The sequence below is a fragment of the Myotis myotis genome, unplaced genomic scaffold, assembly GCF_014108235.1.
Source record: "Myotis myotis isolate mMyoMyo1 unplaced genomic scaffold, mMyoMyo1.p scaffold_m19_p_6, whole genome shotgun sequence".
In the NCBI taxonomy this organism is placed as follows: Eukaryota; Metazoa; Chordata; class Mammalia; order Chiroptera; family Vespertilionidae; genus Myotis; species Myotis myotis.
The window spans coordinates 78,143,439-78,158,017 of NW_023416368.1; the positions used below are offsets into that span (position 1 = coordinate 78,143,439).

At 52.8% G+C, this 14,579-nt stretch overlaps 1 protein-coding gene and 1 non-coding gene across 2 annotated transcripts; both read right to left on the bottom strand.

Annotated features, from left to right (window-relative positions):
• Positions 1 to 444: 444 nt before the first annotated feature.
• On the bottom strand, positions 445 to 9,335 carry NDUFS7 (NADH:ubiquinone oxidoreductase core subunit S7). Its single transcript, XM_036314190.1, has 8 exons — positions 9,234 to 9,335; positions 8,032 to 8,065; positions 6,880 to 6,948; positions 6,237 to 6,354; positions 4,032 to 4,211; positions 3,912 to 3,958; positions 2,954 to 3,042; positions 445 to 617 (listed from the first exon to the last, which is right to left on the bottom strand). Exons 1-8 carry the CDS (start codon positions 9,247 to 9,249, stop codon positions 520 to 522), a joined length of 651 nt encoding a protein of 216 aa, XP_036170083.1. The 5' UTR covers positions 9,250 to 9,335; the 3' UTR covers positions 445 to 519.
• A 170-nt stretch (positions 9,336 to 9,505) lies between these two features.
• TRNAN-GUU lies at positions 9,506 to 9,579 on the bottom strand. The gene has a single exon. It is a non-coding gene; the product is annotated as a tRNA-Asn (tRNA).
• Between the last annotated feature and the right edge of the window lie 5,000 nt (positions 9,580 to 14,579).

Below are 14,579 nucleotides of genomic sequence, written 5' to 3' on the forward strand. Positions count from 1 at the left end.
TACTGAGGAGGATTTTCTGGTCCCACCAAGTCAGGCTGAACTTCAAAATAAAGCAACATTTTTACATCTGGACTCAGGACCCTCAGCCACTCGTGAAGTGCAGTGTCATTTGCTGAGGCCTGACACTCTCCCACTGTCTCGTTTCCTCTGACTCAACATCCCCTTCAGTCAGTGCAGAGGCAGCCCAGCCCCCACCTGGCTCCAGGGGATGCTCTGGGTTCTCCTTCCCCACGGTGGGGTCTTAGGAGATGAGGTGTAGGGCCCCTAAGAGGGGCTGATGTGGACCGAGCCACCTGCCTCCAGGGCCTCAGCATCTCTAAGGACTGACCCTGACCAAGGAAGCACTCGCCCACCTACACCCAGCACAAGGGGTACTCTCTGCCCTGTGGGCACCTCTCTACTTTCCAGGACCCCCTGCCCACACACACTGAGGGCAGGCTTCCATGCCAGTGGGTTTCTCAGGTTTATTGACCATCTCTCAGGATGACGAAGAGGATACAGGGTGGCAGTCGGGTGGCACTACCTTCGGTACCAGATCTTGAGTCTCTTCTCTCGCTTGATTTTCTTCTGCAGCTGCAGGATGCCATAGAGTAGGGCCTCGGCGGTAGGTGGGCAGCCTGGGGGCGGGACCTTGCCTCAGTGTCTGCCCATGGGGAGGGGGCCCACAGCTCTGGCTCTGCCAGGAGCCCTTGACCAGTGACTGGATCTGGGCCCTACTGGGGCACCACCCCTCTCCCTGCTGCCTGGCAAAGGGCACATGAAACGGAAGGAAAGTCAAAGGGTCCGGCTGGGGGCAGCAACTACCGGCCACATGGAGCAGAAAGGCCTGGGCTACCCAAGGCCCTAGGAAGAGTGACCTGGGAGCTGCAGGTGGGCTAAGGGCTGGCTGACGCCTTCCCATGGTGGGGAGGGCTGAGAACCCTCACCCCAGCATCCAAAGAATGCACAAAGGAGGTGGATAGCTTGGCCCATCACTGGAAGTAGCCAGCAAGGTGGGCAGGGCGGGGCGGCTCACAGACTGAGAAGGAAACTCCCAGAGAAATAGTCCTCACAGTCTCCATCCCGAGTGTCTCAGGTGGAAGAAGCAGAGAGACACTTTGCCACCTGGAGGACATGCCAGGACCTGACAGGCCCGCCACCTCGGGAGGCTGGATGAAGAACTGTCAGTCATTTACTTCCAGCTGACTCTGGGGTGCTCAGTGCCTGACAGTAGGATCACAATGGCCATTTGATAGATGGGGAAACTGAGGCTTGGAGAGATTTGCCTGAGGTCATGGGTCAAACAAGCAGTGACTGACCAAGGGTCTGGCTCCTGGTGAAGGTTAACAAGCCTGCAGGATAGACTTCTATGCATCTTTCAAAGTCTTACACAATAGGTGGGGTGGGGCATGTCTGTGTCAGGCTCCATCCCCCCCAACCTGGGGGTTCCCCAGGGCCTGGTCTGGTGATGGGACCTTTCTAGGGCCCAGTGCTGCCCAAGCCAGGCCCAGGCCTAGAAAATGCCCTCAATATTTGCAGCCCAGCTGGTCTGGCTCAGTGATTGAGCATCGACCTGTGAACCAGGAGATCGTGGTTCGATTCCCAGTCAGGGCACATGCCCCAGTTGCGGGCTCAATCCCCAGTGTGGAGCGTGCTAGAGGCAGCCAATCAATGATTCTTTCTCATCATTGATGTTTCTCTCTCTCTCTCCTTCTCCCTTCCTCTCTGAAATCAACAAAAATATCCTATATAATAAAGATGAAATATGCAAATGGCTGTTACCCTGTGAAGAGTAACCAACTGCTTAAAGACTGGATCACAGCCAGCAGGAGGGTGGGGCAGCGAGGCAGCGGAGAGCTATAGGAGGGGGCAGGGCAGCAAGCTATGAGAGGGGGCGGGGGGAGGGGGAGCTACAGGAGGGTGGGGCAGCGGGTGGAGAGCTACTGGAGGGCGGCAGCAAGCTACTGGCGCAGATTTGTGCGCAGGGCTACTAGTATTTAAATAAAAAGAAAAGAATCTGATGTTCAAGATTAAAAATAAATATTTGCAGAATGTTAAACAAATCAATGCCATTTTCCAATGAGCTCTAATCCAATGTGGAAACCTGTTTCTCTGCCTCTGGGAGGTGCCAGCACATGCCCAGGAGGCCACCCCCTGCTGATTGGCATGGTGAGGAGGGAGTTCTGCAGGATAGTTTGATACAATAGACACCCAGTTACATGTAAACTTCAGACAAACCACTGATACTTTGTTTTAGTATAACTATATCCCAAATATCATGGGATATTTTTATAATGAAAAAGATATTATTGTTTCTCTGACATTCAAATTTAACTGGATCCCTGCATTTTTATTTGCTGAACTTGGACACCCTGATGATCCTGGGTCTAAGCAGGGTGGGGTCTCACCACCCATCATGAGTATGAGACCTCGCAGACGCTATTCATGTCCTCCAGGAACTTTTTTCTGTTTTTTAATTGCATTTATTGGGTTTGGTTTCTATTAGGTGGAATCATATAAAACTGCAGCTTAAAAATGGCCAAATATCAGCAATTTTGTACAGCTCACCCTGACCCTTTTGATGTTGGCCTGGTCCAACATCTGGATGAAACTGGGGAGCCCATGAAGAAACGACAAAAAGGAGAGAATGGGGTGTCACTCTTCTTAGACCCAAATCTGCTCTTTTTTGTTCTTCAAAAACATATATTTTTTTATTTCAGAGAGGTAAGGAGGAGAGAGAGATAGAAACATCAATGAGAGAGAATCATTGATTGGCTGCCTCCTACATGCCCTGACCTGGAATCGAACTGTGACCTCCTGGTTCATAGGTCAATGCTCAACCACTGAGCCACGTCAGCCAGGCCAAATCTGCTCATTCTTAAAACAGGGAGAGCCCACCATGTCTATAGGGTATTGGGACTCCTTTGTGGGGACTTGAAGGCCTGGCTGCCCAGAGTCAAGGCAGTGGACTTACCTGGGACGTAGATGTCCACAGGCACGATGCGGTCACAGCCCCTCACGACGGAGTACGAGTAGTGGTAGTAACCTCCTCCGTTGGCGCAGCTGGAGTGGGAAGAGTGGTGTGAGGGCCTCGCTGGCCATCCTGGCCTTGCTCCCTCCTCAGGGCCCTTTCCCTAACCCACACCCGCCTTCAACTGCAGGCAGGTGCCTAGCCTGCCAAAAATGACAAGAAGGGATATGAAGTCACAGGAAAGACAACAGTCACCCGAGACCAGGCAGAGCAGGAATGAATGGACGGACCTTGAAAACATGAGGCTCAGTGAGGAGCCAGGCTCAAAAGGCCACAGTGTGCGATACCTTTATATGAAATGCCCAGAACAGGCACAGGACAGGAAACGGGTGTGGCTGCCAGGGGCTGGGAAAGAGGGTGGGAGGTGAGTGCTGAGGGGGGGACAGGGCTTACTGTGGGATAATGGAATCATCTGGAACTAGACAGTTGGGTAGTTTTACACATTGTGACTGCATTAAAGCCCACTGAACCGCACACTTTAAAAGAGTGAACTTTCTGTTATGTGAATTCTATCTCAACAAAAAAAGTAAGTGATGAAACAGGTTTTAACAATGGAGAGAGTGACTACAAGTTAAAAAGGCAAGGAGAATGTACAGTCTAAGAGGGTGATATCATTTATGTATTCAAAAGAAACAGACAAATCAGAGGGGCTGTGGGGGTGGAGAGCAATAATAACCCACAGGAAGGGACATTCTGGGGAGGGGGTAGTCTACACAGCAGAGTGTCAGAGTCACTGTTCGGCTCCCTGCAGGTGTGGGATTTTACTGAGTATAAATTATACCTCCATGACCTTGATCAGACAGAAGCCCAGATAAAACACTGGGGGGAAACACAACCGTGTGTCACAGGTATGTCTCGTCCCTGGAGCCAGATTATGGCCCCCGGCCCCACTGGAACTCACCTCCCCATGGACACAACATAGCGAGGCTCTGGCATCTGGTCATAGACCTGGAAGAGACGACAGGGTCTATGTGCAGCTCAATCCTGGGCGGTGGAGGGGTGGGGTCTGGGCCAGGCCTACCTTGCGGAGTGCAGGGGCCATCTTGTTGGTGAGTGTCCCGGCCACAATCATGACGTCTGACTGGCGTGGGCTGGCTCGGAAGACCACGCCAAAGCGGTCCATGTCGTAGCGGGGTGCTGCCATATGCATCATCTCCACTGCACAGCAGGCCAGGCCAAAGGTCATAGGCCACAGGGAACTCTGAGGGGGCCAGGGTGGTTAACCCGTGAGTGGACAGTTGGCCCATCATGTTTAAAGAAACTGGGCAATTTCACAGAGAAAAACAGATTTCTAGCCTTTCTTGAAAAACGACACATCAGCTATTCCCCACCCCCTTCCCCACACAGCAACCACGTGTCCTCCAGGCCCCTCAGTCCTAGCCTGAGCTTGCTGCCTGCCCCAGCCCAGGGCTGCCTGATAAGAAGGTAAAGGGAGCTAGGCCTGTGGGTCAGCACTTGCCAATAGCCACGTTACAAAAAAAAGTTGTCCTAGCCAGTGTGGGCAGCTCCTTGGGCATCATCCCGAGCAAGGAAAGGTTGCCAGTTCATGCCTGAGTTGCAGGCTTGATCCCCAGTAGGGGACATGCAGGAGGCAGCTGATAGATGTTCAGCTCTTGCATCGATGTTTCTCTTTCTCTCTCCTTCTCCCTTCCTCCCTCTAAAAAAAATAAAAAACAGCCCCAGCCAGTTTGGCTCAGTGGATAGAGCGTCGTCCTGCGTACTGAATGGTCCCAGGTTCAATTCTGGTCAAGGGCATGTACCTGGGTTGTGGTCTCAATCCCCAGTAGGGGGCATGCAGGAGGCAGCTGATCAACAATTCTCTCTCATCATTGATGTTTCTCTCTCCCCCTTTCCCTTCCTCTTTGAAGTCAATAAAATCTTTAAAAAACAAATAAATTTTTTTAAAAGGTAAAATTAGTTTTAATACCACTGATGTAACCTAGTACATCCTAAACCCCATCCTTCCAATGTGGGCACTTGCTGCTCTGAGTGCCTGGCAGCCACATGTGGCATAGGCCTAACTCTGAGGATCTTGTTCTGGACACCCCTGGTGTCTAAGATCTCCAAATGCCGATTCCTCCAGGAAGTCCTCCTGGTTGGCCTTGAGCACCGTCTGACTCCTCATCTGTTTGGTGTCTGATTTCCCCACAGCCGTGCTCCTTGGCTAGACCTTTCTCTGCTGCTCTGCATCGAATCTGGGACTACGAAGTGGCCCCCCACTGCCCTACTGATGTGCGAGTGCAGGGGACAGTCCAAGTGTTGCCCAACATGGCTAGGCCACCTGACTGACCAAGCACCTGAGCTGCCTGACCCTGACCTCATTTCTGGGTGTTCGGTCATAAACAAGGCTGCAGTGGACATTTCTGTCATGGAGCTGGAGGCTCTAGGCCAGTGATGGTGAACCTTTTGAGCTCGGCGTGTCAGCATTTTGAAAAACCCTAACTTAACTCTGGTGCCGTGTCACATATAGAAATTTTTTGATATTTGCAACCATAGTAAAACAAAGATTTATATTTTTGATATTTATTTTATATATTTAAATGCCATTTAACAAAGAAAAATCAACCAAAAAAATGAGTTCGCGTGTCACCTCTGACATGCGTGTCATAGGTTCGCCATCACTGCTCTAGTAGGATGTTTGCTGTGGTGCTGTGTGAGACACACAGACACACAAAAGACTGTGCGAGTGCAGAGCCGTCCATGAGAGATTGTTCAGGTGGCCTAGCCAGCCCAGCACCCCGTGGGCACTGAAAGGAGCCTCTGTCTTGGGAGACAGGACATATGTCCAATGGGAGACATGCCATGGACACGACCTAAGGGATGGATACAAGACAAAAACTGTTTCGTGGCTGATGCTAGGGGCAGGGCAGGCTTTTTAAATTTTTGCCAGGAAGGAGTTACTGTTTTCAGCACACATTACTTCTCTAGCTAAAAAGATTACTTTTACATTAAGAGAAAAAAGAGGCACGAACAGAAGACAACTATAGAAGGGAAGTGGCAGTCCTCACCAAGGGTTGGGGGAGAGACAAGGGGATGGGACAGAGACACTGAGGGGATGTCAGAGCCAGGAGCTGGCGGGGCAGGAGGTGCAGAGGATGAATCCTGACATAATCACCAGCCTCTTGGGCTCCCTGAACCAAAGGGGCAGTGAGCGTGCGTGCTGTCCGTGTGCAGTGTGCAAGCAAAGAGCAGAGGTTGGAGAGACGGAGGAGGGTTGGGGGCTCACCCGGCGGGCCCAGTTGACCAGGTCATCCAGCTTGGCCACCACATACTCGCCCCGGCTGCTGGGAAGTGAGCTGGGCTTGGAGACCACGGCTCCGGCCTTGGACATGGCAGGCTGAGTGCTGGGCATGGGACATGGCACAGGGAGGTATTAGCCAGGCAGGAGTCCCAAGAAAGGAATGCTGGCTACCCCCACAGCCTCTACCCTGTAACCTAACACAGAGCAACTCGCAGAGCACAGGTCAAAGCTATGGTCACAGCTGGTCCTGAGGGCAGTAATGGGAGGAGCCACGGGGCCAGGGATTACCCTGGGGCTGCAGCATCTCAGTACCCAGGTCTGGGTCTGCTAAACAAAGGAATTAAAGATGGCATGGATGTGCCTCAGCCTGCCTGGCTGTGGCCCCAAGAGGCCTCTGTTTTCTCAGGGACTCAGTGTCCTCATGTGGAAAACAGGGGCCAACTGACCCACTCTTAAGCAAAGGCCCTTCTGGATTGGGGATGTGCAGCCACTGGTCTGGACAGAGCTCCAAGGGCAGGGACCTCAGAGCTCTGCTGGCTGTGGGGGGCCCTGGAGTAACCGCGGGTACACTGTGCTGGAGGGGGTGGGTGCTTCAGGGTGTCCGGGCCACTGGGAAGGCTGGCCTCACCTGCTTGGGCTGTCAGCAGCCAAACTGGCATGGACACATCGTCCCTGAACAGCCGCACCCACGCAGGAGCTGCAGAGAGAGAGCACACATGAAGAGGAGCCTGGGGCACCTGAGATGCTGTTACAGGGGCTGCACCGTAGCAGGGGTGGGGCTAGTGGCCAAATTCAGCCCTCCACCTATGTTTGTTAGTTCTCACCCGAGGATATCTTCCCACTGAATTTTAGAGAGAGTGGAAGAAAGAGGGTGAGACATAGAGAAACATCGATGTGACAGCATCAATTGACTGCCTCCTGGATGCGCCCCGACCAGGGCCGGGGATCGAGCCTGCGACCAAGGATTCGATTCTTTGTCCAGAATCGAATCCAGAACCCTTCGGTCCCCAGGCCAACGTGCTATCCACTGACCCAAACTGGCCAGGGCCACCTGTTTTTGTAAATAAAGTTTTACTGACACAGCCACACTCATCTGTCTCTGTGTGGTCTGCAGCTGTTTTCACAAATCACAGCTATCAGTCTCAGCAGAGACCACCTGGCTTGCACAGCCAAAGACATTAACCATCTGGCCCTCCAGAGACAAAGTGCCTGGTTTTCATTTTCCCCTTTTCCCTTCATTTTATGGTGAATATGTGGTTTATCCTTAGGGAAAAGACTTTATCAAACCAAACCACACTCAGCCCAAATCTGTGCCCACCACAAAGCCCCCGACTTCTCTCCCCTAGGAAAACCCTCTCCTTGGATCTGTCATGTCCCGGATCCTGTGGACCTGGGGGTTTGATTTCCAGGCTCTGCCCTTAACGAGGCCCCCGTGCTACCAGCCTTCCTGTCCTGAAGGCGCCTGCGTGGGGCTGTCACCTGAGCAAACACACTGATTACTTTTGGCAGCAAGTGAGTCCTGAGGGCAGTAGGGCAGGTGGACAAGGGTCTGGACCCAGGCTCTGCCACAACATGGACAGAGGGGCCGGCCCACCACCTGCTGGAGGGCAGCTGCCAGTCCCAGGGCTGCCCCAACTCGCTCGCGTGTGACCGTCGGCAGGCAGGACCCGACCGGAGCTGCTCACCCTTCCCAGCTCAGGGGTACTCTGGTCCCACCCCCCTTCCCTTCCAGGGCCTCTGCATGGAGGCCAGGGCCAGAGACGCAGACGCAGGCACTCACCGCAGCGCAAGGACTGGGCGGAGCAGGCCGGGAGCTGCAGAAAGAACCACAGGGCGCAGGCGTGAGTTTGGACAGCACCAGAGGCCACACGCCCCGGGGCCTGGGCCCGCCAGGTCTTTGCCCCTCAGGCCTCCTGCCTGGTGGCCTCCCCTCGACCCTCGGTCTCTCTAAATTCTACTTTAACCAACGTTTGGTGAAGAGGGGTCTTTCAGAATATGAACCGGGTAGTGCCAATCCCCTGCTTAAACCCACGGCCCCTGGAAGCCAAGCCAGGCTCCTCACCAGGCCCCCTTCCCTGCCTCGGTGCGGCCGCGGGCTATGCCGGCCGCGGGGAGCACCCTGCGCCCCACATGTGCACAGGCCAGCGCCTCAGGGGCCGGTTTCACAGCAGCACCCGCCCCCCGAGGCCCCCTCGATCCTGGCACCGGGTCCGATCACCACCTGTGCCTGCTGCTGTGGTGCCTGCCTCCTCGGCACTGCGAGCGCCTCCAGGTTCCCCACAGCCTCGGCCTTGGGAGGTGTGTGTTGAGTAAACAAACCTACTGGCACCAGCACGGAAGGCGGGCTGACTGCCCAGCCCGACTCCTGCTGGAGCTGCCCCTCTCCGAGCCTGTTTCCCCGCCTGAAAACGTAGGGCTTTGCATACACTGAGCCCAGTAAATGTCCTTCACAGGTCAGCAGACCTGTGAACCTGCGCGGGAAAGAATAAATACCCTCTTGGTCGCCGTCTTACTGAAAACTGGCCTTCCTTTCCATCCTGTCGCCAACAAACCACAGGGCCCCTTTTGGCAGGACCCCTGGTTTTCACCAACAGAAATCACGGACGTTTCCCAACGGTGTCACCAGGGCTGCACACATCTCACCCATCCCTACACCACTACTCGGACCTGCCGCTGGATTTCGGGATAACTGCTTTCCTTTGCAACCCTGCGGGTTTCATCCTATGCGTTTAATCACTAATCTCGGGACGAAGGTCCCGGGAGCAGGCAAGTCCGGGCCTCAGTTTCCCCGCCGGTCCGGGTTGCAATCTCAGGCCACCTCTCTCTCGGGAACTTGCAGGGCAGCTCCCCGGGCCGACCCTTGGGCTCCTCCAGGGCCCGTTCCGGGGCCCTCCCGAGGCTGCGGGGGGGGGGCGTCCTGCGTCGCTACCCCGACCTCAGTTTCCCCAGGGGCCCCTGACCCAGGCGCCCCGGACCGCTCACCCGCCAACGCCGCCATCTTGGCCTCGGCCTTCAGATAACCTCTGCAGTCCGTCCGTTTTAGCTCTCCGAGTGCCCGGGGCCGTCACCCAAAGCGGTTCGGCTGCTGAGGGAAAACGGAACCCAGGCTCAGAACGTTCCGCCTGTGTGGACGTCCCCGACACTGTGCGCCCCCAACGCCCCACGAGGGATAAAAGGACAGGGGAGTCCGCCTCCAAAAAAGCAGGTGCCCGCACCATTTTTCCCCCCTCACCAGAGAGGCAAAAGTAAGATTGCGTCCCTGGGTGGGCTCGAACCACCAACCTTTCGGTTAACAGCCGAACGCGCTAACCGATTGCGCCACAGAGACTGAGTTATAACCCTGCTTCAGACAGGGCCTTACAAGGCATGCGCGGTCGGTAAGCGCAGGGCGAACCACGCCTGCGTGCGCCGCTGAATGGAGTGAAATGAAGATGACAGGGACCCTTCCACGCCCACGAAAAGCTCAGTTGGAAAAGAGCTGGATGGCAGATTAAAGGTCCCTGGTTCAATCCCGAGTTTCGGCGAGCGTTTCAGTGCCCCGGAGCATCGTGTGTTTTTGTTTTTGTTTTTAACATATTTTGATTTCAGAGAGGAAGGGAGAGGGAGAGATAGATAGAAACATCAATGATGAGAGAGAATCATTGATCGGCTGCCTCCCGAATGCCCCACACTGTGGATCGAGCCTGCAACCCGGGATGTGGCCCGACTGGGAATCGAGCCGTGATCTCCTGGTTCATAGGTCGCCGCTCAATCATTGAGCCCCGCCAGCCAGCCGCCAGGGGGCATCATTACCCTTTTTCGCAGCTGGTGCAGTTTGTCCTTTCACCAGAATGTGTCTTCATTCTGCAGATGAAGAGCAGGGCTGCCACTCATGCCAACGTGGGAAGGACAGAGCAAGGAACTCAAATCCCGCACTCAAAACCCCTTGTCCCCACCTCCAAGACTATGATTCCAACCTAAACGTTCCCTTTCATCAACCCGATTTTTTAAAAATCAATGATTAGGTTTTTTCTGTTTAAATATTTTTACTGATTTTTAGAGAGAGAGGAAGGGAGAGAGAAACATACATGTGAGAGATTGAAAACATCAATTGGCTGCCTCCTGCACGCCCCCTACCTGGGATTGAGCCTGAAACCCTGGCATGTGCCCTGACCGGGAATCTGAAACTTGGGTGCAAGAGCTGATGATGCTCAATAAACTGGCTACACCCGCCAGGGCAACCCGATTTTTTTTTTTTTTTTAATATAAAGAGGAAGGAAGAGGGAGAGAGATATAGAAACATCCATGATGAGAATCATTGATCAGCTATCTCCTGCAAGTCCCCCACTGAGGATCAGCCCACAACCCCGGGCATGTGCCCTTGACTAGCATCAAACCTGGGACCTTTCAGTTTGCAGGCCGATGCTCTAGCCACTGAGCCAAACAGGCTAGGGTGCAACCCAATTTTTTTCTTTCTTTCTTTTTTAAAAAATATATATTTCTTTATTTATTTCAGAGAGGAAAGGAGAGGGAGAGAGAGAAACATCAATGATGAGAGCGAATCATTGTTGACTGCCTCCTGCACGCCCCCCACTGGGGATCGAGCCCGCAACCCAGGCATGTGCCCTTGGCCGGAATGAAACCCGGGACCCTTCAGTCCGCAGGCTGACGCTCCATCCACTGAGCCAAACAGGCCAGGGCAACCCAATTTTTAAAAAAAGTGATAGCATTAGAACCAGTGTTAATTGTAAAACCAAACATTACTGAACATCAAAACTGGCAAAATAGATTTCAAGAACACTTTCCCCTTGTATATCATTTCATTTTGACAATCCTGCTATGTAGCTGTTCTGTCCATTTTATGTACAGTGAAACTGAGGCCCAAACAGGCAAAGGCAGGTAAGTGACAGAGCTGGTCTCCTAGCAGGACCACTCCCTGGTCTGTGCTGGTACTGAGCAAAGCAAGGCCTGGTCCCTGTTCTTAAGGAGCTCAAGGTCCCTTGGGAATGAGAGGTGTGGGGTTAGGCCAAAACCCTGTTGCTAAAGGGATGACACACAGGTGGGGAAAGAGTAGATGAGGCACAGCCAAACCAACTGAGTAGCTCATCTGGATAGAGCATTGTTCTGACATATCAAGGTTGTGAAGTTCGATCCCCGGTCAGGGCACATACAAGACTCAACCAATGAATACATAAATAAGTGGAACAAGTCAATTTTTTTCTGTCTTAAATTTTAAAAATTAAAAAAAATAAAACAATAATAATAAAAGCGTGGCCACTCTGACAGGACTCTAAAATTCTGGCAGATGCACAAATAACCTTTCCTTGTAGTTCCCACAACTGGCCATGATGTACAGTTGGATTTTTGTATTTATTTTTGTTGTTGTTGTTTTATCCTCACCTGAGAATATTTTTTCTTTTTTTTTTTTTTTTCTTTTCTTTTTTTTTCTTTTCTTTTCTTTTTTTTTCTTTTCTTTTTTTTTAGAGAGAGTGGAAGGGAAGAGAGGGGGAGAGAGTAACATCAACGTAAGAGGCACATGGCTTGATTGCCTCCTGCACAAACCCTGACCAGGGCCAGAGATTGAACCACAGCCAAGGTATAAACCGTTGGCCAGTAATCAAACCCGTGCCCCTTCAGTCCTTGGGCCAACACTCTACCCACTGAGCAAACGGTCACTGCCTCCTGAGCAAAACTGGCCAGGGCTGCATTTTCATATTTAAATTGACTTTGTATCTTAGACACATCAAGGTTTTGATTTATAGAAAAGTTACAAAGATATTATAGTTCCAACTAGAGGCCTGGTACATGAAATTCAAAATTTGTGCACTGGGCGGGGGGGAGGGGGGTGGTCCTCAGCCAGACCTGGGCCCTCTCACAGTCCAGGAGCCCTCGAGGGATGTCCGACTGACAGCTTATGCCTGGGGAGCAGGCCTAAGCCAGCAGTCAGACACCCTTAATGCTGCTGCAGAGGCGGGAGAGGCTCCGGCCACCACCACTATGCTCACCAGCCATGAGCCGGCTCCTGGCTCACTGACCACCAGGTGGCAGCTCCTGCATTGAGCGTCTGCCCCCTGGTGGTCAATATGTGTTATAGCGACTGGTCATTCCCCCATTCTGTCAATTTGCATATTAGCCTTTTATTATATAGGATGTGCCCCATACCTGTGGTTAACATGTTACACTGATCTGATGTATTATCACAACTCCTGAACCAATATGGATACATTAAGGACACCCGCCTTTATTGGGTTTCCCTTCCCCCAAAGTTCCCACCCTGTGAGCATGGCATCTTGGGAGCTGAGCCCCCGACCTAGGCTCACACCTGACTGAGAGAGACCTCAGGGGACCACAGAGCCTCCCCGCCAAACTGCTCCTGAATTTTTAACCCACAGAAATCAGAATGTTGTTTCCAACTCCCGGGTATCTGGTGCAATTTGTTAAACAGCAATAAATGGGGAAGAAAGAGCCTGCCTCAGGAACCCAGGTCTTCTGGGAAAGGGGAGGGGAGAGAAGGGAGGGGGGAGGGAGAGGAGATACATGGGACGGGGGCGGAGAGAGGGAGCACAGGAAATGTGGGGCAGTACAGGCTGTGAACCTGGTGCCAGAGTGACCCGTGTTCATTGTGCAGACAGGCTTCTCTGTGGCTTGAGGTTCTTACCCTGTGAATATGCTACTTTAAAAAAAATCATTTCTAGCCAAAACTGGTTTGGCTCAGTGGATAGAGCGTCGGCCTGCGGACTGAGAGGTCCCGGGTTCGATTCCGGTCAAGGGCATGTACCTGGGTTGCGGGCATATCCCCAGTGGGGGATGTGCAGGAGGCAGCTGATCGATGATTCTCTCTCATCGATGTTTCTAGCTCTCTATCTCTCTCCCTTCCTCTCTGTAAACAATCAATAAAATATATTTAAAAAAAAAATCATTTCTAAAGTAACAGACTTGCAAAGGTGCCAACACATGCAATGAAATCTCCTTTCCAGGAAGTGGTTCTGTAGAAAATGGCTACTTCCCTGAGGGTGAGGTTGACTGCTCTGCTGTAGAGGATGGTGCTGGGAGTCAACTGACCATAGGGAAGGCACCTGTGTGGTTGCAGGGTCCCAGGGTCTGGATGAGGTTCAGTGGAGGGCTGGGCTGGAGGAAAGTGTCTCAGGAGGTCCTGGGAGAGGACAAGGGGGCAGAGAAAACTCAGCAGAGGTGCTGGCAGCTTAGAGCAACTAGCTACACAAAGCCCATGGGGAAAGGGTGGAGGAGGCAGGCAGGAGTCACTGCCTCTGTAGGTATGGTGACAGGGAAAGGTAGCAAGATCCCCGTCAGTTTATGGGGGTGCTCCTGGCAAGCGGCAGGGGCCAAGGATGCTGCTCAAAACCCTCCTCCAACCCTAACCGGTTTGGCTCAGTGGATAGAGTGTCAGCCTGCAGACTGAAGGGTCCCAGGTTTGATTCCGGTCAAGGGCATGTACCTTGGTTGCGGGCACATCCCCAGCAGGGAGTGTGCAGGAGGCAGCTGATTGATGTTTCTCTCTCATCAGTGTTCCTAACTCTCTATCCCCTTCCTCTCTGTAAAAAAAATAACTAAAAAATATTTTTAAAAAAACAGAAACAAAAACCCTCCTCCAGTGCCCAGAACGTTCCCCCACCCCCGCCCCATGTCAACAGTACAGAGGAGAGAGCCTGCTGTAAGAGATATACAGGCTTAGCTGCCGGAACACTGGAGGGATGCCATCGCCATTGACTGATGGGTGCAGGGGAGTGTGGGTGGGTGGGGTGCCCAGCTGCAGCCCCGCCTTGTGCTGGGTGAAGTCCATCTTCTTCATACTTGAGAAGCAGCTGAGTGGCACTGGCTTCCCCAGGGGCAGTGACCACCTCTCAGGCCTTCTAGGAAATTTCTCACTTGGCAGGTAAGCGGGTTGTGACTTCCTGAACGACTACCACCACCCATTTAGAGGGAGAACAGACCTCCACCCATCCCACTAGCCACCACTGCAACCTTGCCTCCAGACAAACACCCAGAATCCACAAAAACACAGCAAGTGCTGAAAACACCTGTTGGGACATGGGGCCAGGATGTGGTTAGAAGCCTCCCCAGATGGGGCTGGGGCTGGACCCCACAAGCTCCAAAACGACCTGAGGAAGACGCACGCGGAGCCCAGGAAAGCAGTCAGAGCTCCAAAATGGCATTTACTTCCGGTCTGAACGGTTCAAGTCTACAGCACAGCCTTGAAACACAGTGAAGATGAGCAAAGAAACAGACATTTAAAAATGCTTAACAATAGTGGAATAGGCCCATGTGGACCACAGGGTTTCCATGGGGCCTCATGGACATTTGTTATCCAAAAAGTACAGCCTGTGTATT